This window comes from Periophthalmus magnuspinnatus, chromosome 24, assembly GCF_009829125.3.
Source record: "Periophthalmus magnuspinnatus isolate fPerMag1 chromosome 24, fPerMag1.2.pri, whole genome shotgun sequence".
Lineage (NCBI taxonomy): Eukaryota > Metazoa > Chordata > Actinopteri > Gobiiformes > Gobiidae > Periophthalmus > Periophthalmus magnuspinnatus.
In genome coordinates this window covers 18,711,543-18,737,678 of record NC_047149.1, presented here as the reverse complement: position 1 = coordinate 18,737,678, position 26,136 = coordinate 18,711,543, and the positions used below count along the sequence as shown (strand labels likewise).

At 37.6% G+C, this 26,136-nt stretch overlaps 1 protein-coding gene across 2 annotated transcripts; it reads right to left on the bottom strand.

Moving 5' to 3' along the window:
• Positions 1-985: 985 nt before the first annotated feature.
• Positions 986-24,242, bottom strand: pnocb (prepronociceptin b). 2 transcript variants are annotated; one of them, XM_033991092.2, is made up of 3 exons: positions 22,161-22,262; positions 6,970-7,242; positions 986-2,549 (listed from the first exon to the last, which is right to left on the bottom strand). In XM_033991092.2, the coding sequence occupies exons 2-3, from the start codon at positions 7,108-7,110 to the stop codon at positions 2,013-2,015; spliced, it is 678 nt and encodes a 225-aa protein (XP_033846983.1). In that variant the 5' UTR covers positions 7,111-7,242; positions 22,161-22,262; the 3' UTR covers positions 986-2,012. The 2 variants fall into 2 exon arrangements, with proteins under 2 accessions (XP_033846983.1, XP_055088231.1); XM_055232256.1 differs by lacking the exon at positions 22,161-22,262 and adding an exon at positions 24,186-24,242 and having other exon boundaries at positions 1,906-2,549.
• Positions 24,243-26,136: the final 1,894 nt, after the last annotated feature.

Below are 26,136 nucleotides of genomic sequence, written 5' to 3'. Positions count from 1 at the left end.
CGGACCAGAGCTGCCGGGCAAAACAAAAGAGCAGGAGATTAAACTGTAGATGCCTTTCCAACAGTGGGGATGATCCTTGCTCCTTAATGTTAGTCTATAGTGACACTGCAAATAACTGAGGTCTTTGAGAACTGACATGGGATCAGGATTTCAGATTGTGATTCAGAAATCATTATTATCATATTTTGTATCACAACAGATGAGATGGTTAACCGCATATAATTCTCCCCAAAGAAAACTGTTTATCAATCATGTTACTTACAAATGATGATGTTCAATAGGCTATGTCTGATGTGAGACTGCTTTTAAGTGTGTTTTATAGATACTGTCTTAACAGCAATTCTCCATATGATAAATAATCCCGCATTATAAACAAATACATTTTTTTATTTGAATTTTTGTAACTGAAATCAGAGAAATGAAAGATGGCACATGTATCTACTCAAGTGCATAATTTAGATTTAAAAATGTTTTATGTGTTTGTCAGAAGTCATCTAAAGAAAATATGAAAATTCACCCTTTAGAGAATTACTTGAAGTGTATTTGGTTCAGTTATATTGTACTGTTAAAATCACTGATCCCAGATGAGTCTAAAAAAAACTACTCAGTGTTATTACAGAGTCGTCCACTAGAGGCCACTGTTGCTCCACTAGACTGAGCTTCACGTCTCTTACGTGGTTCTGAAGCAAATCTGAATACAACATCAAGAAAAATGGCATATTTTATCACGACTCAGCAGGAAACCACAAAAAACAGGCTAGATCAAGAAAGAGAATCATTTTGGATGTACGGAAAACCAATTTAGTATCTTTTTTGTAAATTAATTATGTCCCAAAGCAGGAGATTAGATTAGACATTAATTAACAGTAGCGCATACGCAATTGTGTATGGCTTTATTTTCAAGAGAAAGAATAAACTTACAAATTACATAAAAAATTGGGGAGATTTATAGAGCTTGGTCAACTTTTTGTTATTCGCTCAGTTATTTAGTTATTTAATAAGTTACCTTTAGACAAAATACAGAGTGCAAAAGCTGCTGAAGCCGTGATGTTGAGTCCACAGCAAAGTGCATGAAAATACACAAAATCCAATCTCATTTGGCCCATTAGATCAAAACACAAAATACAGCATATTCAATGGCACTTCTCCAGGCAATCTTTTATTCAACAGAATGACATGAAAATATGCTTCAAGAAGGACATAAGGTCAAAAGAAAAAATATGGAATTCAGTTTGTGCCAAAAATATTAAAAGAAACATCTTGTGGGTAGCATAACTGCACTGTTTGAGGTAAAATGTGATACAGGATTTCTTTTGCTAATATTTCTGTTATATTTTTCACTAACCACTTTTGGGGGGGACTGTGTTCAGATTGGTGTAGATAATAATGTTTATTTGAGAGAAATCCTGTATGTCACTGTTGATATTTGTGAGTGACAACCGCAACAAAAGCACCAAAGCACCAACAAATGAGATTATACTACAGCTACTAAATGAAAGATGAACCATGTAACTTTTCAGGGGCAGGTTTCACTACCTGCTTGTCTCCATGGAAATGTTTTGGATTTGCCTGAAATATTTCATAGTATGCCATATAACTACATCTATGTATCTTTCTCCATGGAGACAAGCAGGTGAAACCATCAAGTTTAGACTTAAAGGCTCGCAATAAGAAGGTATGATTTTCAAGGTTTTCCAGATTTTCAAGGTTTTTCTTAGAAATGAAGATCCAGTAGCAAATAAATGCTAATTACATACATTTATGCCATATTGTGTAACATTCCACACATAATAATATGGAGACAATCAGATAATAGACTTCATCAAAACATGACTAATTTTTGTGTAATGGGATTTTGTAACTTGTAGGCTAATTCCTTATGTTTCATTTGACTTTTTTGGCACAACTTAAACTCCACAGAACATTCCTTGTTGGGACAGACAGAAGGTGCAGTCTGTTTGTGACATCACAGTTCAGAGTGGGACACAGCGGTGAGGGCGGGGGACGAGTATTTACAGAAGGGGGGCAGATTCTAGGTCGTCCTCTTCCCTCCACACCCGAGTGACGGGGCGACCACTACGGCTGCTCCTCATGCCCAAGTACTGCCTCAGGAGCTGGTTCACTCTCTTCTGACTGTTCCATTTCCGCGCCGACTTCCTCACCCCAATGAAGCCCCCGTATCGTTTCTGCAGCGGCCTGATGGGGGCGCTGAAGATTCTCCTGTATCCGTGCCGGCCCCTCTGAAAGCCCCCGAAGCGCTTGGATATGGCTCTGGAAGCATTATCCTCCTCATCATTGGGTGCTAGTGGGCTCTCCTCTTCCTCCGCGTCTCTGCTCTCCCTCTCCTCTGTTGACTCCATCAGGACAGAGTCATACTGGGGTCCCTCTGCGTCTGAGCGGAGGTCTTGGGGGGTCAGTTCCTCGCCCGTTCTTTTGAAGAGCAGAGCGGCGTTGGAGAAGGTCGTCTGCTGGGACAGAGGCACGGCGCGTTTACACACCTCCCACGTGAGAGAAGAGGAGACGTGACCTTCACACTCCAATAAGCACACCTGCACAGGAGCACACAGTTAGAAGAGTTCAGTTTGATCCATTTCGGGTCCTCCCTTGGGTAATATTTTGGTAATAACTACTGTAGAGAGCCTTGTTTAACCCTAGTTTAGTCTGGAATATAGTACTATTATTGACCTGGTTTACATTGTGATACTCTGAGGTGAAAACTTTGAGAACAATTGGCCTAGGGGTTAGGTTGGAGCACACATACAGGAGAACATGGTTATATCAGATTCCTGTGGTTGGCCCAGCTCTTCTGAATGTCTCTTCAACTCTCTCCCTCATTTTGTCCTTAAGGTGTACTATGTAACTTTTTAGTGAAGTGTTAACCACCTGCTTCAACATACGTCTCCATGGAGAAGTTATTGCTTTGCCTTGAATGTTCTACACAGTATGGCATTATATTTATGCAGAAAGACCTAGAATATTAATTTGGTTTTCTGGTGGAGGATCTGGCACATTTCCATGGATATTGCTTTGGTCAGAATATTCCTTAGTATGGCATCAATCATATGTATCTCCATGGAGACAAGCTGGTGATGCCCCCAGGCTTTCAAGGGATTTTATGGCATTAACCATTAAACACCTGTAACTGAAATGCAAAATAGTAAATACCAAGTCACACTATGGACCATTCCAGACAAAGCAATAACTCCATGTCTCCATGACAAGCAGGTGGTGAACCCAGTATCCAGGTAACTGTCTTGTCTATTGAAGCCTTACCATCACATAACTTAAAAAATCCATCACAATCATTTTCTTTCATAATATAACAAATTAAACAGAAATGGCTGGCAGATTCTTTGATTTTGAAAAAAACAACAAAAAAAAACTCACATAGTTCTATCTGCATACAGAAAGAGAGGTGCCACTTTGACACCTCTGTCACTTCTTAAATTTGACATCCACTTGTAGCAAGTGATGGACAGCACCAAATTAGAGCAAATTGCCAGAGGGTTTGATAGACAGCTGCTAAATGAGTTCCTTTTCTCCCAAAATGATGAATGTACTTTTCAATGACTGCTCGACATGAGCAGTTAAAATGAGAGCTGGCATCTGGGAGTTTTTCGTCAGCGATCTGGAGTAGACTTCACAATGACCTACCTAATTATCCTCATACCTGACACTCATTGCTTCTCACAGTTTACGTAGTTTTAAATGTTGTAACATTGCAATTAAAATGGTAATGTACCTATGTCAAAATGTTGAGTAACTGCTGACTCACTTAGACCACGTACCAAGGGATAAACATGTTTTGGTAGCTTACTTTTATTTAAAGGCGTATCATGTAACTTTCTGGTGCTTGTCTCCATAACCATGTAGTTGCTTTTCCTTGGAAAGTTCTACAATATGGCATTAATTACAGGCGTTTTTATCGCTCACAAATACCTCAGAAAAACATGCACTGTGAGCCTCTCCACAGATCTGACGTGAAACTAGGCTTGGAGGTGGAACCCACTTGTCTCCATTGAGATAGATATATTTAATGCCACACTGAGAAATGGAAACAAGCAAGTGGCAGATTCATATTCCAGGTCTTTCAGCATAAACTGTATTGAATAGTTGTACTGTATTGTCATAATTTTACTTTTACAGTTAGATTTTCAGGTAACAATACTCAGAACTACCACCGTGGCTACTCCATCCTCGGCATGTGTGACGTGTCCATAATTTTAAACCCTTTGCCCTTTTCGAGTTAAATCTCAGAGTGAGGTTAAGCACCAAATCCCATTTACTCCTCAAATCTCCCTCATAAGCCATAGATTGCCTGGTTATCTGAAAACCTGTTCGCATCAAAGGAATGAGGACGAGAGGGAGTTCCGCAGCGAGTCTATCAGCACAAATTAATTAAGCATCGTAAATGAAATGAGCACACCAGGGGACTTCTATTGGATCAATGCTGTCACGGAGTTTGTGAGGGGTGTTTGCGTTGTTGAGGGAGGGTGGCAAACCAAAGAAAATGGGGCTATTCTCAAAGGTTAGGACATTAGATATCCGAGAAAAAAGGTGTGTAAAAAGGGATGACTTGGAGACCACTGGGACAGACGATTAGATGGTGGTTATTATAATTATTAGCTGTGGCCGCTGCTTCATTTACTCCTCATTTTCCACACCGGTCTGCAGACAAGTTGAGAATTCAAAGTGGCTGTATCAAATTCTGACAGAAAAAAGTTATATCAATTAAATTACTTGCTTCAACTGGCTTCTTAAGACTGTGTTATCACTGTTTTTAATATTAGTGAAGCAGTTATCACATCCTTTTTACAGAAATGAAACAGATTTTAATCCTACCCATGTGGAGTTTGCATGTTGTCTGTAAGAATTTTCCATGTTTATAGTATCAACCTAAACCAGGTACAATAACATAATCATAAATTTGGATTTGGTTTGGATCCTGGCTCAACAACTGGGAAAGTTCAACCCCCTTGCTTTCTTCTTCTCTCTTGTCACTTCTGTCATATTTACTACATGTATTCCTCTTTAATGCCAATTTTATACAAAGAAGAAGAATACAAATGGTGGTTAAGTGGCTAGAACTCTTCCAGGTTTGGGTGGGTTTCCTCCAGGTACTCTGATTTCTCTCATCAACCAAAAACATGCACAAAAGGTAAATTCAAAGGTAGTCCTCACCAAACCTAGCTCAAGATGTGGAGATGGGTCCCCAACCACTGCACTGTGGCGCCACTGCTCCTGACTAGCCCTGTTAACATTGAAGGATAGCGACAGATTTCCCCATGGGGACAATGAGGTGTACCTTATTTGTCTTGGCTTAGAACCTGCACATAATAAGAGACACTATAGCTAACCCCAGACCTCCCACTCTCAAGGCAGATAAAGCGACCATTTTACCACCACCAGTGAGCCCCTAAACCTCATACACATTTTAATTAAATTGTATTGCTTAAATGTAATTGCTCTTTCTTTTCTGGACTGCTTCAATGTTCACTGTATTCAGTCTGCATTAGACCTCCATTGTCTTTGCATTTTTTATTCTCGCTTTTAAACAATGGGCTTAGAGGAGGATCCCAGAGGATTCATTTAGCAGTACAAAAGACTACACTGCTCACAATTAGCATTAGCGGGCTGCCTCTTTTTTCCCCTTAGATTAACGTAATGCAACAAGAAGGTAGGTAAGGTTAAAGTATGTATCTCTGTGAACTAGTGTGTATGTGTGCATTAATCAGAGAGCTTCCTGACATGATAATGCACACAGCGGTTCTGCCTGATGCCGGAAACAAAAGGGATTGGAGAAGGGATCCACCTGGGGCTCTGGGGGGGACGGCAGACATAATGCAGCCTGATAAAAGGTGTCAGTCACTGGGTAGGGCCGACCGCACCAAACCCACCCGCACTCAATTACATAGTTCCATTACAACTTCCCAAAAGGTCCCAGCTGTCTCTGTCTCTGCATCATTATCAGCTAAATTAGCCATTCTGAGGCGACTCGTAGACGCCCACACACTATTTTTACCCTGGTCTGTCTGCACAAGGGTGGGATTGTTTTAGTTTAGACTGCATTCCTCTGCACACACACATACAATTGGATTTTTGAATGGGAATATAATGTAATAACGTGTTTTTGCGCACCTTACTCTGTAATTTAGAAAACATTCTGTATGATTAAAGGTGTGTTATGTAACTTTTCTGTTGTTGGGTCCCAAACCTGTTTGCTTGCATGAAGATATTGTTGCTTTGCTTGGAATGTTTCACTGTATGACAACTTTGCATTTGTGTTTGTAGTGCAAAACCAAAAATACCTTAAAAACAAGAGGATTCGTCTCTTCACAGATTTGATCTGTAACTTGGCATGAAGGCGTCATCTGTTTGTCTCCATGGAGATAGATATGTTTCATGCCATACTGTGGAACATTTCATCTCAGTGGAGGAAGACAAGCAGTTGCCATATCCTCAAATGAGAAAAATTACACACACCTTTAAGGGAGGTATAGTAGAGTGCGTATTTTTTAGATGATGGGGTAAACCAGATCTCTTCACACAGTGTCACACTGTCTATTATAATATATGCATAGATATATAAAATAAACAAGGATTTATGCCTTGGGAAAACCTGATGCTTTCTGAAATCTTATCTCTCAAAACCAGTAATGCCACCTTGAGGCTTACAAAATAGATTTTCAAAGATCTGTCAAACTTGTTACACAAGTAAGTGTTGAGAGATTAAAAAGTGTGTAAGTTTAACTTTTTGGCAAAAGTTGTTTCTCTCTATTTGAGTACAACCAAACATCCTCCACCCACAGAACAGAAGCAGACAGCAGTGGAGAGAAAATAAAATGGCTTCTGTAATCGCGGTTTCATCTGGTCTGGTCATGTTTGTGATGGTTGGTCCACACGGTGTGCTGTTGACAGGACGCATTAGCCTTCTCTTATCTGCTCTGCCTGCGGGTGCTGTGTACTCACCATAGTGTTAAAGGCTTGCTCCATCTGCTGCTCCTGTAGGAGGATCCCACAGGCCACACACTCCCCCTGGCAGTCGGCCTTCACTGGGCTGGACACGCACCCCAGCACCAGCACAACCAGGCTCCACACAGGACTCCTCATCACTCCCACACAGAACAGGGGCAGACAGGGGCGCAGGCGGGGGCAGGCACGGGGGCAGCTAGAACCAATGTCCGAAAGGTGGTCCTTTGATGGAGAAAAATCAGGACCAACCCACAGTCCAGAGTCTTGAGCCTGGGAGAGAAGAGATTTCATTTATCTGTGGTGCTGCATGGGCTTCAGCTTACTGTTTTATGCAACATTTGAGTACTTTTTTCCCCATTCAAAAGACATTATATTTAGTTTTACATTGTTGATCGCTATGGCAATGGTTCTACTTTTTCACACTTCTAAAACTCATGGATATGTGTATATTGCTTTTGTTTCAGATCTTCCATCCTATCCATTTCTATAATGTTTAAATGAGATTTGAGCAGGTAAAAAAAGTATATACTGTATTTAATTTGCTGATGTTGTGGTTTATTTTGATATGAACAGAATAACAGATTTTTTTCATTTAAAACACTTTCTACATTTTCCTTTTGAATATTGGGAAGAAAATGCAACCATATAAAAATACAGAAATACTGGATCCTGTTTTATCTCAGAGTGTGGCATCATCATATCTGAAAACCAAACAATTCAACAAGCAGGGTCTAAAATGGCGTTACATAAAATTGCATCAGAAAACGGAAATCTTCTCCGCTTCTTCAAAATCATGTTATATGGAATATCTTTTCATTTCCTACAAAGTGCCACTTATAACTTTAACATTTTAACATTCCAAGCACAATGTTCAATTGCCAAAATACCCCACAGGAAAAATAGATAAACACATAAAAACAACGATGGAAGGAAGAGTGACAAGAAGATTGCGTCAAGGCAGATCAATAGAAAACATGAGCTGAATTTGAGTGGTCCATTTTGGTGGGCAAATGTCCAAAATCAACAGGGACATATTCTGAGGCGATAAATGCTCAATTATATGTGTGTAAATATTCATTACATCAGTTGAGATGCATCTAGGCAAACTCAGCTCAACCATGAAAAGCAATTATATATAAATGTATATTTAAAAGAAGCGGGAAAAGTATTGCATCTGTTATTGCAAAGAGGATATTTTTCAGGCAATTTAACAAAAATTGCTGACTGCAATACAAATGCATACATCCACATACTTTATATCAATATTTAAAATCTATAGTTGGCCATCAGTATTGAATCTGCCCCACACTTCTGATGTGTGCAGAAACTCAATTTAAAAACTCCATTAAATTAAAACATAAACATAACAGTAACATAAAATACCAAGAATGTAATGTTAGAGCAGAAGGTCGCAGGCTCAAATCCAGCACCCACAAGTTGTATTCTGCCATTGTGCTCTTGGGCAAGGCCCCTGTACAACTATGGCCAAAACAATACCTTACCAGCACGGAGGTGTGAATGAAAAATACATCTAATTATAATGCACCTCGAAGTCTAAAAGCATTGTGTAATATCAATACATTGACCTGCTAAACACAGCCTGGTAATAGTAAGTCAGTAGAAATGACATTTTTTATAATTTGTCACTCAAGTAGCTTCTTCAGTTCTGATGCAGCTCTAAGGGACTGGTTTGAATATCTAACTACCTAACTACACTGAAAGGAGTATCTGCTAAAACACTGAACTACCCTAAGGTATGAATTGTCACCTGACTCATATTTTGCATCATTCCTGACCCTAATGAGTCAGAGCATCTATAGCATATAGGTGCTATAGATTAACCCTGTTGAATGAATGTATTGGAGGCTACATGTATAGTCCCACAAAAGCAAAGCTGACCTGGTTCTGTAAAATCTTTAAATCAACATATATGTGAATGTAATCACACTGCAAGGACCTTTTACAACACCTTCTATTGAACATTCATATGATAAACTAGGTCATAACATAATATGATACTATTCATTTCTACTATCTGTGGGTATACAGAAGCTGCAGATAACATAATGAAGTATGCAGAATCCTGCTGTCACCTCTCTATAGCAGCTGTGGTTTTGACTTTACCTCCTCGGCCCCATTCTGAACTGTCAATCAATGCATTCTTGTCTCAGGACTCTACATAACAAGAAAACACACCCGCACTATAACATACAGTTTTGCTTGGCTGACGAACTGCCAGTGTGCTGTAAGGATTAAGCTTAGGGCCACAAAAGGTTAACGCATCAAAACTGTGCAGAAGATAATGAAGAGTTTTGTCATGTATTTGTCACTGGAGACTTAAGGGATTAAAGGTAAGCTTACTAATAAGTTTGTCAAAAATGTCAAAAACTTCCCATAATGACACTTGAGAGGGTTGTTTAACTTAAAGCTTTGAAACCAAACTTTCCAAATTACTTTGTCCTCAACCATTGATCCTGCCTAACCAAGTCTTTGACATTTTTATTAGTTTCTAATTTCACGGATCATTCTGTATTACAGACCGTATCTTCTCAAATTCTCACAATTATCCTACCATTATAGTTAATGATAGAATAACAGTAACATTTAGAGGGTCGTTTGATGCTAAAAGCAAACCGACCCCATGACCCACTAAGGGGGGTGAGGAAAGAAACATGGTTCTTGTTCAGTTTTCATCAGTTACTCAGCTTGGTTGTTTAGTTAAATATTAGTTGGTTGCTTTTTAATTCTTCTAAATCTATGTTTGAATGTAGCTTTACCTTTACAATATTAGGCCGTATCCTCTTCAACAGCATATATGGAGTTGTGCCTTGTTTCATTCATGCACATTTATTTACTGATCTTGCAAATATTGTTTGTCTTCCTCACCAGAGCTGCACTTTTCAATCTACCAGCAGATGCAGTCTTAGTGCCTTCTGCTGATATTTTGTGTGGACAATATTTTTGCTACCTTAGGTATACATTATTTCAAGCTATATTACCAGATATACCACAACTCAGGTGCCCAAAGTAAATGGTAATAGTAAATGGTCACATATTTATATAGCGCTTTTCCACCTTCAAGGCACTCAAAACGCTTTACATCAAGGAACCACTCACACATTCATACACCAGTGTACACAGACACTGGGGGCAAGGTAGGTTAAATGTTTTGCCCAAGGGCACAAGGCCAGCTTTCATCTGTGAGAGCTGGACTCACACCGCCAACCATTGGGTCAGCTACTGTAGCCTGTAGTCTAAGTAAACAGAGAAATGCATACTATATTGGACTTTTAATCATGATATTCCCAGTACTAACAAAGTAGTAACCAAGCAATGTGCTGGCCAATAACTGAAATGTGCAGTTGTGCAGTTTCAATACTGTATTCATTTGTGTCTTACAGAAATCCATATATACATCAATGGTATATATAATAACACTAACATGCACTTTGGTTAAGACTTGCCCAAGGTGCTATAGTTGCTTGATTCTGCAGTATTTTCTATTACCATCAGATAAAAGAAGTTATAGTTGTGTTGTCTGCAGAGCTGTGTGGTCCACTTTTAAACTTTTAATAGACTGATCTTTATCTTTATCCAAAACTAATTTCACCCTCACACTTGTCCTGACTCCAGTATTTTTATTAGGCTGGTTAATCTTACAACAGACAATGGGGTGAGGAGGGTTAAGTGTCTTCCCCAAGGATGAAAAATGAAAGACTACATTTGAAATAAAATAACATGCATGTTTTGACCATTTGAATAAGTACCACAGACTCTATTGCACAGGGAATTGTTACCCAACACACCTTCCATGGATATTCCTTCTCCAACCACTTATTACAGACATTCACACCCACACACAACATTCAGGCAAGTTGGGTAAGGTGCTGTGCCCAAGGACACATCAATAGTAATACTAGTCAGACCTGGAAACAAGCTACCAATCTTAAGATGTTAGGATAATCATCTGAGCTTCTGTCGCCATCTAAAGTATCATCATAATCAAGGTTGAGCTAGAAATTGGAATTTCAGTGCAAATTTTTCACCATTACTAATATGAAGACAAACGGCTGTGCTATAGCCAACTGACGTCACTGAAAGTATTGACAATGAGAGGGGGCTTAAACACTGTCCAGGGAGCGCTCTATTGATGGACCCATTCAAGCGCAGATAAATAAATAAGTAAAAACAGCTCAGCGTGACCATTGGTTTTGTACTGCATTAGCTCTGGTGGTCCTCAGTGGATAAACTACGGCCCATTTAGATGCATAAAAATGGCTTTATGGGAAATCATTAATGTGTTGGTGTTGGTAACATGTTTTGTGTGGTAGTCATTTACCATTGTGCTGAGTAAGTCCATTTGATAATGTTAAGGGTCCCCTAAGTGACCCTCGCTACACATCTTAAATGAAGGTGTAACTAAGTCTAAAGCTGTGAATAGATGCTGTTCCCTGTGTTCTGATCTGAATAGGCTTTCACAACCAAATGTGTTTCATTTTTCATATTTGTTAATAAGGCATTAATGTCCGTTCCATTTATCTCTCTTAAAATGCAAACTCTGGGGATTCTCCTTTGGGTTTCATAATGATCATTGTGCAAAATGCTGCTATTAGTGATTTTGATGGCTCATATTTTGTCAAAATATAAACACACACTTGTATCTGTTTACTAAATTAACTTTTCAGAACATTATTTTATATTTCATAATTCACTGCTTTCAAAGGAACACACTTTTACGCGACACATGTTTTGTGATTTTATCCAATTCTGAACTTAATGTCTCACAGAAGTTCATCCAGTTGAAACACTGTGTATAAGTTCTTCAAAGTGGAGTTAGCAGAGTTAGCATAGAGTTAGCATAGTCCTTTTCACATGGGCTTACATCTTCACTCATTTTTCATTGTGGTTACAAAATTTGCATCAAAATATATTGGTCAATTAGATGAGTTTATTTTCCCAACAGTAATAATTTATTTGTTCTGTGAAAAATAGATGCATCAACTAGTCGAATGAATCCCATGATTATATATTAAACAAATGGTCAATTATAACTGTACTAATGACTTAGCTGCATACTGTCCAATAATGTGTTTGTTCTATTTGCCTGAGTGAAAATGCACTTGTGAGAAGAGTCCATTCAAACAGATCACAGAGATGAGGGTTTAATGGATCTGCTCTGAGAGGTGTTGTTCGCTCATTGACACCTGACCCACTTATCTGTCTATCTATTTATTTCAAGGCCACTTGGTATGCACACCTCTTGTAATGTGCCATTACCCGAGGTCGACTCCTCAAGTGCTTCTGCATTCAATAAACTCACGTCACACACAGAAATGAATGGAGACACTGTCCATTTGTATTGTCTGAGGAAGTAATTTACAACTGATGGGTCCCTATGCTAATGAGACGTAAGCATATGAAGCTTAGTGTAAATTCAGCCTAGAAGACCTAAGAGAACTGAAATCAACCACATTTTATCACTGCAAGACACAACACCACATGGACTGCAACAATGCCAGAGGCATCCGTGCTGAAAGCTACAAATACCACCGCTGGAACAGAGAGGTCATGGAGAACCACAAATGAGGTCTAAAGAGCATACATTGAGACAAGGGAGCAAACACCTTATCACATACACAGGATGCAGTCCTGGAGAAGGCGCCAGACACTCGGGGGTGAAAGCCTTCCCTACTGTCTGACAAAATCATGCAGCCTACAAGACATATCACTACACCATCACATGGTGCTTCTGAGGAAAGCTACAGGAAGTAGCTCAAACATGTTACGCAGGTAAATAAATGCTTTAAATTAAAACAAAAGACAAAATGAATCTTTGTCAAAGATATCATTCACATTCTGGTTTAGAATGAGAGTTAAGTGAAACTTATTTGTTTCAGTTTCATAATATCAAAATCTCCATTCCCTCTCACCATATAGTAAGTGTAACATTACAGGCTGGACATTTATGCTTTGGCAGTTTAAATTCATAGCTATAAAATCATAACCAATATCCATGAGAGTGCAATATTTTGGCTACAAAACACAATCAGTGACTTTGTATTCTAGATGGAAGACTGTGATCTAATAAATAAGACTAATTAAATCAAATCATTTCAGTGACACAAAAGTCACAGAAGTTGTTCTTGAGTTTGTCCTTCAGAAAAAAAACAAGGAGATATTCTGAATGCAAAAAGGGATTAAGAGCTTGTAATAAGTAACAAATATAACACAACTCATTTCCTAACTGTTGCTAATGCTAACCTCAATATTTAATGTCAACATTTTCAAATATGGACTTTTCATCATCTCTTTAATCATTAAAATTCAGCTGGTAATGAAGGCAAAGCAAGACCTTGACAAAGTCTACATGCTGTACCAATATCCAAACTGTTGTTTTTCAACATAGATGTAAAAAGCTGGCTATATTTTCATAGTAATGATTCACCTTTACATTGTTGGCCTCCAGTTTCATAGTTTTATCCATTCAAATTTGCATAATGCAAATCATTTGCATTTTGTCGCTTTTTGCACCAAGCTAGGCAAATTGGCCTTAAATTTACGACACTTCAGCAAACCAAGCAATTTGTCGGTGTTTGGGTCTCATTACAGTGAGCAATACAGAAGAAAAAATACGCTTCATTTAAAATCAAAACAGACTTCCTCTATAAATGATCACTATGAAAGCAGGAGGCAATAAGACTGGAGTGGTGGTTTGTTCTCTTCTCCTTTAAATGAATGCTTTTACCTGAAAAACAACTGCCTCGCTTGTGTCTCCATTAGGTTTAACTAAGACCCTGAAAATGCACAATCCTGATTTATCTTTTGAATCTAACAGGAAGCAATAAAAGCTTTTGTTAAAGTGTGGCCTCTGGTCTGCACTCCAAATGCTGTGAAAGGAATTACCTTGACTCAAACCAATACAGCTGAACAGTTGCACAAGGCTGTCAATTAGTACTTTTAGACTTACTGTTCAAGTAAAACTAAGTAGACTATAGACTGTACTGTATTAAGCTGTCACAAACAAATGCAACAAGTTAATATGGTAATTCAGGTCTACAAAATGCCATTGGAACAAGTAATTTTCCTCGTAAGAACACATTCATCATTTCACTTTAAACATGCACTGTGAAACTTTACCGTTGGAGAGTCTGTCACCTGTTTGTTTCTCTGGAAATCATTAAACATATCTGACATTTATTCAGCTAAATGTGACAAAATACCTGAAAAAACATGTTAACTCTGAGCGGGACTTTCCACAGATTTGCAACTTGTAATTTGGCATTGATGGCATTACCTGCTTGCCTCTATGGAGATAGATATGTTTATTTCGTGTAGTGGAACATCACAGCCAATAAAATAACAACTTCATGAAGCAAAGCAGGTAACAGACTCTTCAAAAAAAGTTATACGGAGTAGTTTTAAATAATAAAAAAAATACTATTTCAGTTAGAATTCACTGGTCAAAATCTACTCAAACCAAATCAAAATTCCAACAAAAGACATTTTATTAAATACAAGCCACTTCTACTTATTTACAATAGCTTTTTTACCAGGAGGTGTATGCAGCAAAGAAAACACCGTATCCCATATTATCTCTGTTTCTAAATCACTGTTAAATATGCCTAAAGCTATTTGGTAAAAAATCATTATAAATTATTTCAAAATAGACAAACTTTTAACTGGACATATTGCACTCAAGTGAATGCTTTTATCTTGCCTCAAACTCTGTACCTTCTTCCATTAGCTCTAACTTAGACCTTGAAAATACTTTATTAAGAGAAAACAGGAAGCCGTAAGAGTCTTGTTATTAGCCCATCTCTTATATCAAGCATTTTGTTTTTGTCCCAAACAGTTGAATAATGTTCCATAGCTGCGGTTTGAAAGATGTAGAGTGGAACAAACCAACAAGTGCGTATAATATGGAGTTGAGGGTATTAATAAAGTTAGCTAACACTGAGCTAAATTAGCATCAGTGCCAGGTTCAGAGGGTGTCATGAGGCGCAGGAGGAAAAGAAAAGCCTGGCGTACGTTTCTAACAAAGCCCTGACTCACTCTATCTGGTCCATTAGCCGTGTGTATGGAGCACAAAGAAGCCTGCTAATGCACAGATAACCCACAGGTCCCCACTCCTCTCTGCATCCCTGTGCGTAGATACTTTCTGCTTCTTGTTGAGCACTTTTTGCTTTGACACTTCCCTTTGTCCCTTTTGTTTCTGTGTCCCTAGAATATGGCGGCCATTTTTAAAAGCTAACGCCACAATGTTACAATTAAGTAGGCTACAGCAGTAGCAGTGAAAAGCATTTACACTTTGAGATGACTTGAATTCAGATTACTAATGTTTATTCATACATTTTGAATAGTTAAGATTTTGGTTTAGATTTGGACTTCTTTACATTTATTGCTTGTTTAAATTCTTTGTCTTGTTTCAAGCTAAATTATTATTGTAGAGCTGATTCTACAAATGTCACTAGAATCAACTCTTCAATAATGACCTTTTATTTGAATCTCAGTGGTTTCCCAGCACCTGTTACCCACTGGCATTCTGCTTGACAGGACATCATCAGTCTCTCTGGGTACAAGCATTCATATATTTATAAATTGTATAAATGTAGCCTATATATATTGTTGAACAACTTGAACAACTCAGGGGTGTGCCTAGGTAGGGTGGTAAGAGATGGGTGAATCGCCAACCACAAGACATTCTGGAGACAACCTCCACGTCTCCATCAGTCATGTGTCCTCTGTCTTGTAGGGTCTGATTGGAATCATAGTTGGTAGGTTTGCTATTTTATAGAAACTTTGGGCGTCTTTTTTTTTTTGAAAGTCTGGAATGTTGAAAGTCAGATTGTAGAATCAGTAATGACTACATACAGTACAGTCTACAAAACTGACTGAAATACAAGTGGTTAATGTTTTAAAACCATTAAATATGTTAAATATGCTAATAAATATATGTGCCCCTCATTAGCGTTTGTTCAGATGTGACACAAACTTAACTAGCTACTTCTATTTGGGGCTTCTTTTTGTAGTGCACACTGGTCTTGTTTAGTTTTAGTTTTTTTTTTTCAAAGGCTTGGTCGCTTGTTTCTCTCTGAAAATCTGGTAACCCTGATCAGAATAAGCTACAGCTAACCTGAGACTTTACTCGACTTGTTTACATCCGGACCTGTCGATTTCTACAGAACAGACCATGCTGCTGCACTTCCCTTTTAAATCAATCTATCAAGACAATGAAGAGTTGTGGGGTAACAAAGGTCTCAAAGGTAATCATCTGGACTCTGTTTTTAAAGCTTCAGGCATTGATTTTGATCTGAATATCATTAATATATTATAGGAAAAACAATCTAACAAATTTAATACAAAATGACCTAGATAATTATAGCTGATGTATACAGCCATAAATATTATTTCTTATTTCCAGCGTATAATAATTACCAAGCACTATCTGAAACTCACTTTAGTGGAACAATAAACAATTCCCTTAGAAAGCTGAAAGAAAATTTATTTAGCTTGATAAGTGATTTGAGCGATAAATCAATAACTGCATTTTGCTCAAAACTGACTTTCAGAGGATGAGCTCACTTATCTCATTAGCTTTCATTACTCGCCTGTCATCTGCCAAACGCCTATAGAGGAGTTCAAGACTTAATCTATTCAGCTGTTTTGCTCACCGCCATGGACTGAATACACAAGATTACTACATAGTATTTTCAACTACTTAGCATCAACAGACCTGTATGCAAGGACTACAACAAATACACAAGATAAATGTATTCAAAGATTAACATTTGAAATGTGTTTTTTGCTTTAAAACCTCAGATCTCAGGTCTGAATAGCCAGACTTCTTGCTATTATCAAGTGCAGTCACCAGTCAGTGTCACCAGTTGCAAGAATTAAATTTTATGAAAGATTTAGCATTCTAAACCCCATTTTATCTTTTGATTTATTATCTTAAAATGTGAATAACCATTTTAAGCCACTATTAACTGGGGTTTAAAGTGGTTTAAGTGATCTGTTCTTGCTGCTGTCTGTTTATGAGCTGAAAATTATTTATTTTAATAGAAACATAAAACATATCGGGGAAACAGGGAGGGCTTTCAGTACACGAAAAAAGGAACATAGGACAGAATGTGAGAAGAAAACAGCGATGGCGTGTACATAAGTAACAAAACACAAAGCTGAACAGAAGCAACTTAAGCAATTTCTGACAATTGTAAAAGAGAGAACCACATTATGAACTGGGACAGCCCAATCATAACTGGGACAGAGGACGACAAACATTGTCACTGGTTTAAGGAGGAAATCAAAATACAGAAACGTGCCCACGAGACTTTAAACCAGGGAAGAGGAGCCTTTTTACTCTCACACACCTGGGATACTGTCCTAAAGAAGCCGGACTGCAGATGGCACTGTCGTCCTGCCTCGACTGGTAGGAAGACAGCACCAAAACCTATTTAAATCAGCTGACCAGATACTTCACAGCAACATCACGTGACCACTCTGAGGAAGAGCACTAGTGAGCAGTCAAAACTGTCAGGCATGAAAACAAACTAAACCTTAGCCTGAGAAAAAACTCTATTAAAATAAACTATAAAAATGATTTGTTGTTCATAACTCTGCCCACAGTTCCTATCCCCTCTGACTTCAGGAAGCACTGAGCAATCAGGAAGCCCTTTTAATACCAGTCTGCATATATTTGAAATATTATTGCCCTATAGAATGTTGCGATGCCGAATAAAACCCAGCTATACATACATTGAAAGAAATGTATGCAATAGAATATTAAAAGATAACCCAATGTTGATGCTTTATACACCTACAGTCGATTGACAAAAGGGTTTCTACATGCACTTTACGTTTGCTGCAGTGGCCTTTCCCATGACCGGTTCTGTGACGTCTAAACTGACAGAATAACCACTAAACTAAATAAGGTGGTCCTACACACATATGTCAAATCATTGCTTTATGGAGACACCTATAGCTACTCTTTAGCTGTGATTAAAGTTCAGATTTGTCAGAGTTGGATGAAAAATGACAGAGGTGAGCCTGACGTCAAGGAGCTGCAGTGACATACAGCACAGAAGAACAGAATTTGTCTTGTTATCGTTACATCTACAGATAGCACATTAACTTTGCTTCAGTTTGTTTGCCTCAAGCTGCAGTTCAGACCTTATCTCATTCGGTACTTTAAGCTCTTAAAATAAAGACTCAAATGTATAATATCAAAAGTTATTTAGCTTTTTAAAATCTTTGTCAGTGACCTGAATATGATTTGTTGTTCTTAGGAGTGATGTGCCCAATTTTTACCATCTTGAAAATGTCAAAAACAAAACTAATTAATTTTAAACTGTTAACAGAGGTAACTAATTGCTTCTGGGTTTGCAAAAGATAAACAACAATCTTATTTTAATCTTTTTACAATACACACTGAGGCAAAACCAATTTTACATACATGAAAAAATCCCCTCTTACTTCAGGAAGCATTTTTTAGCTTCCTGAAGTAATTATTTATTTACAGAAAAACAATTCTAAATTCTTTGGACTAATTTGGAAGAATTGTTAAAAATGTTCCATATAAACTGAACCCCATCTTCAAAACGTAAACTTTATGTGCCATTTGCCTATTATATTAAACACATTTCAATCTATATGGTAATACTATAGATACCACTTACATTCAAAATACCTAGATGGACTCTGAGCTTATCTTGTTTTGTCTTGTCCTTATATCTGCAGATTAACCCAATTGGCTGATATCTCTGCCTTTATCTCCCTTCGCTGCAGGGCATACAAATTGAGTGGGCCATTCACACCGTTCTCTTCTCACATCCTGCACTCACATTTCCACTAAATATGAGCTCCGATATGATTTCCTATCAGATCAACTGAGCATAACGTTACAACTGTTTTCATCTGCTGCACTCGCTGGGTTCTTTTTAATTGGAAAAGGTTTCACCACCTCGGGATATAGCTAACACAGACACGGACCACGGCAGACTCTACACCACTGTTAGATGTCCTTCATGGTACTGAGCGCAATAGAAATCACAACTATCCCATTAATGTCCCATGAAGATGCATTAATATCATACTGCACGGAATAAAACTGGAAAAGGGGGGTAATTGGGTACTTTAGACTATGTTCTTATAGTTGAAGCTTTTAACCATACCATTTGTTTCCTCAAAACAAAGACTCACAGGGAGTTGAATTATCTTACATATTTTGACTTGAGAGCTAAAAACATTTGCACCACTGTGTGACATCATCAGGTGGTAATTCAGAAGTGCTCCTCTGTGTTTTTTAAAGTCTTTACATGCACATTCGCCAGACTCATTCTGATCATTTAGCTCTAACATTCAGCTAACCAACTCCAAACCCACCACACTTTTTTGCACTATTGAAACAGTTTCACCTAATGCGCCAAAAGGAAAAGGAATATCATCTTCATGGAGACAAGCAGGTGGCACCAGAAAAGTTACACAGTGCACCTTTAAACAGTTGTTCTGGTATTTTATAATGAGCCATTGTATAAGTAACGTAATGCTCACTCAGCTCATCATTCGCAACCTCTTTTCCAGTTAAACACTCTAGGGATAAAAACTAGGGGTATCTTGATAACCAATTTATATTCTCAACCATGTTTTTAGATAATATTTTTAGACTATCCAACCCAGTAACACATGGAAGACCCTGTAGACTACACCAAAAGACTGAAGGTGCATTCACATTTGTCCTGAGTCCAATTTAGTCCTTATGTTGATGTGTTGTGTTTTGGTCCTGTTCTAGTCCTTGTTTAGTCCTGGTCTAGTTGCCAGTTAAGGTTCATTTTTGATGTGTTCTGTGTGAAAGTGTCAATGCACTCTGAGCGATACTAAATATAATATCTTTCTCATTCTCAATCCCTGATCTCATATCCAGAAAGGTTAAAAGTATTTCTTCATTCTACAAACTTTCCCTGCTTGTTGACCTTTGAAGAGCAAAAAGATTTCACCCACAAGCGTAACACCAGCAGCCCCCCAATAATGAGACATCACGACTGGCCGCGGAGTTCTCCCCCAGCCTTGGTTCTCTGGTGCTGTCTGTATGGAGCAGCGCTGACGTGGTTGTGTCATCATTGATCTGCTCGCTGTTAAACTGCACTGACACCTTCACAAATCCATTGGACACGCAGCCCAGGGGAAAGCAATCTCAGCACGGACTCACAAGCCCCCGTAACCCCGCGAGGTGAGGGACGAGGGGGCACCACCAGACTTATCACTGCTCAAGTCTTCTCCAAATCGCATTAACCAAAGCCTCACCTGATCAAGATGAAAAATCCAGTAAACAGCCTAATCTGCCCATCTAAGAGCTTCTTGAGCTAATTATAAAGGGAACGTTATGACGTACGTAGGCTATATTATTTGTTATAAGAAATCCCAAAAAGTATCTTGCATGGAAATCTTGTATGGTGGGATTATATCTTACAAAATACCAAATATGATTTGAAATGACTGAAGGCATGCTGTTTGGGGTTAAAAGCATTCTAATGGCAGGTTACATATTTTTATCCCTTCAAATAAAGGAAATGAACTTTGTATTACGGATCTATATCAAGAATAGTGATTTTATTTTTGTTATATTTATATACTTTTTATTATTTACAGTCATGTTTAATGATAGCTATAACTATACTACATTTAAGTAAATTATCTGAGGTAACATTAAAACTGTGTGTACAAGTTTTCTAGTACACTAATATACCTTGTAGGCTACGTGAAATGTAATTGACAAAGATCAGACATGTTTAAAGACAACATGAGTTAAAGTGTAAGTAACTCCAATGAACTGATATTTAAACAAGAGCAAATTGGAAATGGGTCATTTAAAAATGTAGACAATTTGTATATCCATAAATGTAATTATATCTACCAATTATTCTACCAAGTGATATTAAGTTTAAATTGTGACAGATGACTTTGGATGTAACCTTCTGTATTTATAAGGGCTTGGGACGGACTCAAAATTCAACAGTGGTGTAGTTACTTCTTTTACAGTTCTATGGCAGGAATATTTTAATTCCAAAGATTAAAATATCTGGAATTCTGTACATTTAGTCTTTTTTTTTTTTTTTTTTTTGAGTGTTGTTTTTTGCCAAGTGACTACTTAAACTATTTTTACATCAAATTAACTACTTTTCAAACTCTTGACACCTTCAGCTATTGACCCAAGATTTTAATTCAGACTAATTATGTAAATTTGAGTGTGTTTTTCACTTAACTTTTAGCACTTAATTTTTCAACAAACACCGCATATCAATATTAGTCATAGCCCATTCTTCAGATGTCCAGTTGATGCCTCCTGTACGTCAGACCAGCGTGCCATTGTAAACATATTTCATTGTTCATTAAACATTTCCAGTGAGCCTTCATTTATCTGTCAACGCCACATTAGGCAACCATTTTCCTCTCGGTCTGGGCTCCAGTCGCCTTCCACCGATAATGGGAAAAGATTATGCACATTCATTACCATTATCATTAGAATCATCATTATCCGTCGCTTAGCATAATAACGCGCTTGACAATTTTGCCTGTTGAGATTTGTATTTTTTTTATCTGGCTTGCCATACTTTCCCTTTGATTTATTTAATGTGTGACTGTCAACAATCAATCAAAATAGAAATGTTGTGAGGATGATTCAACTGGTGTTAGTCCAATTTCCCTAAATCATGATGATATTTAATTTTTTTTTTAAAGTAAAGCAAACCAAAAACTTTTTTTCCCTTTTTATTTTATTACTTAAATATTATGTTAAAAGTTATGTTTTGTTTTGCATTTTTGTTATTAATTTTTTTCTTTTTGCTGGCACACAGTAAGTTATTTCTACAATTCAAATGTTTCCAGCCATATCAAAGCAAATTGATAGCCAGTGGTAATTATTAAGTGTTATGTAGATGATGTATTTTTAAACACCTCTGGGAGATTAATGCACAATGGAAAAAAATATGCAGTTGACATGGAGTTCTATGTACTTTACAAAACAACACAGATCACAAAGTAATTTTTGGTGGACTAACATTGTATAACTAAATAGGATGAAGATTGAAAGTGAAATGTTGATTTCCCCAAAGATTCATTAGCCCTCCAGCTTTTCTTGCAATTACCAACAATCCTAAAAGTAGGCTATATCCAAAAAACACAAAATGACTTACCTGTTATATGCAAATGTAGAGCCCGGGAATGCGCTGGGAAGAGTGGAAATACTTTTGATGTTTTGTCTGGCTTGTATCCGTACCCTAAAGGTTTTGAACAACTGATCGCATGTCTCCTCTGAGGGCTTCTTATATTGGCACACCCCTTCCCTCCTGGCTCAGCCTCCAGTTACCGTCCCCTCCCTCCCTCCCTTACTCCCCGCGCACATCTCCATAGAGCAGCTTCATTCACGGAGAAGGAGGGGGGAGAGGGCTGGAGATCCCCCGTATACGCAAAAAACATCTAGTCTGCGTGGCGTGACGTAGAAGAAATCCTGCCTACGCCACCCATTTGCAGGGGCGTCTAACGGAGTGCTAAAAATATGCTTTACGGGAAACGATATTAGACTAGTGGTCATCCAAATCTAGAATGGGATAAGGTCACTAAGGTCAGGGCTGTGTTAGGCCCGATAACACTGCCTAGTACTTGGAGTCATGGTTTACCTGAAATGTTCAATGCACCAGGATCACAATTAGATTAGATAGACTGAATTCTTAGAATAAATGTGTTGTTTTTTTTTACAAGATCTTGGTAGTGATCTTGGTTAGCCTAGATTATGTCACTGGAATAGTTTGGTGTTTTGGCTGGTAGGTTTGATTAGGTGGGCAAGCATCAATGTTGTTTGGGCTAGCTAGTTACTACTAAGATATTTATTAGTTTATTATTCTTTATTAGTCCCACAGTGGGGAAATTCCAGGCCCTGAATTGGCCCTTCATTTTAAATGGTCTGCAGTTATTCTTCAGTTACCCTATGCTTTCCTAATAATCTACTGCAATGAGTTTATAAGTATGTTTCACAACTTTCAGGTATATATATATATATATATATATATATATATATATATATATATATATATATATATATATATATATATATATATATATATATATATATATATGGACAGCATGCAGTGAACATATTTTTACCTCTAGAGCTGCTTCTACACTATATATGTACTGGGATATGACAAATTTTGCTAAAATACATGAGCAAAAACTGTGTACAGGGCTTTTAAGTTTCATTAATGCATTGGTCCATATGCTGTGGCTCCAGCCTTATAACTAAAGACACTACATCATGTCTCTACCTGGACATAAAAAAATCCTACAGAAGTACACACAGAAATTCACAGGTGGCATGAAACATTAACACCATACAAAATGAAGGCAACAAATTCATCCATATGTTAGCTTCAAGTTGCTAATGGTCATGCTAATTAGATGTCAAAGCACATGTCTATCACTGTACAGTTCAGTAAAAGTATACATTTTCCTCATGGATTTATACTTGAAACCACAAACTCTGCAGTTCTGGCTTATAGAAAAGAGTTATGTGTTCTGGTTGATTTATTATTGGGGTCTGCCAAAAACCCTATAGACATTGAAATTGAATGTCATAAATCAAATGGCAAAATCTGCAGACAGCAACTCCAAAGATTAACACTACACCCAAAACTAATTTTAAAAGTAAAGAAAAAAGCAGCGGCTCAACATCTTGAACTGCTGGACCACTACTGTAGAATACATTACTCTATTGTCAGAATACATTTGAGACGCCAAACCTATCCGGTAGTTTCCATCTTTAAATCTTCCATGGTTTACTATTCGATAACTAATCTCTTACTTGAAGCCTTAAGTTACAATTCTTTGGTTGTTTGTTTGTACTGTTTCTGTCAAATAACTTAACAATACATGGGTTTCAGAGTGACGAAAAACTAGCACCATAGCCATAATGATGAACAATTCTAAACAAAATATAATATCTTTTAAAAAGTCAAAAGTCCCCAAAATGTGCCCTAGAAACAGGAGGTTGAAGCCCATTAATATATATAAAAAAATCAAGGACAGCAGGGTAAGCGGGGTTCAAGAGGACTCATGTTTAGCTCTCTGTATTTTTTCAGTGGATCACATTTTTACTTGTCTGAAGTCTGTAAATGCACCTGTTATTTTGAACACCAGTGGTCTATTGCAGTGACTTACCTAACCTGGACAGAGGCTCTGGGGGATTCCTGCTGATCTGAGCAAAGCAGCAGCAGAGTGCGGTCAGGTGCAGCGCTAAGGTGAGTCACAGCCAGGAAAACAAGACACTGCTCCTCTGAGATCTGCTATAACTCCTTACACAGCAGACAGACCTCCACAGGAAAGACAATGGGTTTTTCACTGTACAAACAGAATAAATACAGTAGTTAGAAATAGAGGCAGGTTTATTTACCATCAGTACAGTCCTGGAGACATGACAACACATTGCTGTAGTACTATCTGTTCAAGTCATGCTTCCATTGTGGGGAGTATTATAAGAGCTATCAGATAGAGCTATCGGCAACAAAGTGTAAACCGGGACTTATTCTTAGTAGTAGTGCCATTTAGGGCTGTATAATATATCGAAATCAAATCAAAATTTTTCTTTTTTAAATAGAAGAATCTTATTGTGTCGTTAGACCTCTATAAAAATGTTCTGAAATACATGGGATTCTTGTATTAATTTATCATATTTCAGTCTTTTCTCAAATGTTAATGTTCCTGGGGTTGTTTATAATGTGCACTCTGAACAGAATACTATTTTTAATACAATTATTATAAGTATAATTGCAATCATAATACTTGTTTCCCCCAAAATCCTGCAGCTATAGTGTATTTTCCCCATCAGATATGTTACAGTGAGGAAAGAGCTGAGTCGAAATGCAAATCTCTCAGTTAATTTTCTAATATACAAGTGACGGTTGACGGACCTACTATAAAAGTCGCTGCTCCTTCACATGTGGAGTGGGGTTCGGGATCTGTTTTAGGAGTTTCCTGGATGCCTCCATTGGGATAGTAGTTCATGTTTCACCGAGCTGGAAAAACAGAAACAGGAAAAGATAAGATGTTTGGGAGATAGTGTTATAACTGTTGTAACCTAATTATCTATTGAAATATACAATGCCTTTTGTATAGTATTGTGCAGTACAGGTTGGTGAAATCAAACTATCCATATACAGTTACATTCCAGTTACAGTAAGGCACATCCCATTACAAATTTAGGAAAACACAACTGTTCAGAGTTCAAAGAATAAAAAAATTGAGAGCAGATCCAAGAATCCTATCCATTTTAGAGCATGTTTGTAGATATCTCAACTATAAACTTAACTACTACTAAGATTTTTCTACAGGATCTTTTGTTCTTTGTAGAGGACATTCTATTATCAAAATAATTACAGCCTTTGCATTTTGGTAATTGCAGCAATTCAAATTGCAATTTTGATTCGATTGTGTTATATTGTGCTGCCCTACCTCCCATCAGTGAAAATTGTTTTATTCTTTAAGCAAGATATTAAACACTGCTTGGCTCCAGTATCTATGTACACTCTTGCGTGTGGGTGGGTATTCATCATCACATCTGTATTCACAAAACTGTTTAGTTTGAGGAGACCACAAATCTTTCAATTTTAGATGAACAATATAGTTTAAAGTTAAGATATGGATTAATTTATCTTAAGGTTTAAATTAAGGGTTGTAATAATTATGTTTATGTTTAGGATCAGTTTCCTAGGAAAAAAACCAAACAAAAAACTAAATATAATGCCCCGGAAAGCATAGAAACCTAACCTGTAAATGTCTGAGTAGTTTCTTGATGTAATGTTGCATGAAAAGAGGTATGTAATATGAGATGTGAGAGCATACACAAATTACATCTAATCCAGACACAACAATACCGTTATCAACTATTTCTGAGCTAAAATTCTGACCAAAATGACGTGTAACAATTAGCTAACAATACACATTTAAAGATCCCACTTAAACCTGCAGAAGCCTCCTTTCTCCTGTAAGCTAGTGCTGACGTGCGTCCCTGCTGCGGGTCAGATAGTGAAACTGAATTGGAGAGCAGACACATGGAGAGACAGAGGGGGGAGATAAGGGGCGGGAGAAACAGCCAGCTATGGAGAGGCCTGTCTGTCA

What these genes read in the sequence shown, in the direction of transcription:
- pnocb (XM_055232256.1), bottom strand. Translation starts at nt 7,110, where the DNA reads ATGAGGAGTCCTGTGTGGAGCCTGGTTGTGCTGGTGCTGGGGTGCGTG. An exon ending in AGCAAGCCTTTAACACTATG is followed by an intron (nt 2,550 to 6,969) that starts GTGAGTACACAG and finishes GCTCCTGTGCAG; the next exon opens with GTGTGCTTATTGGAGTGTGA.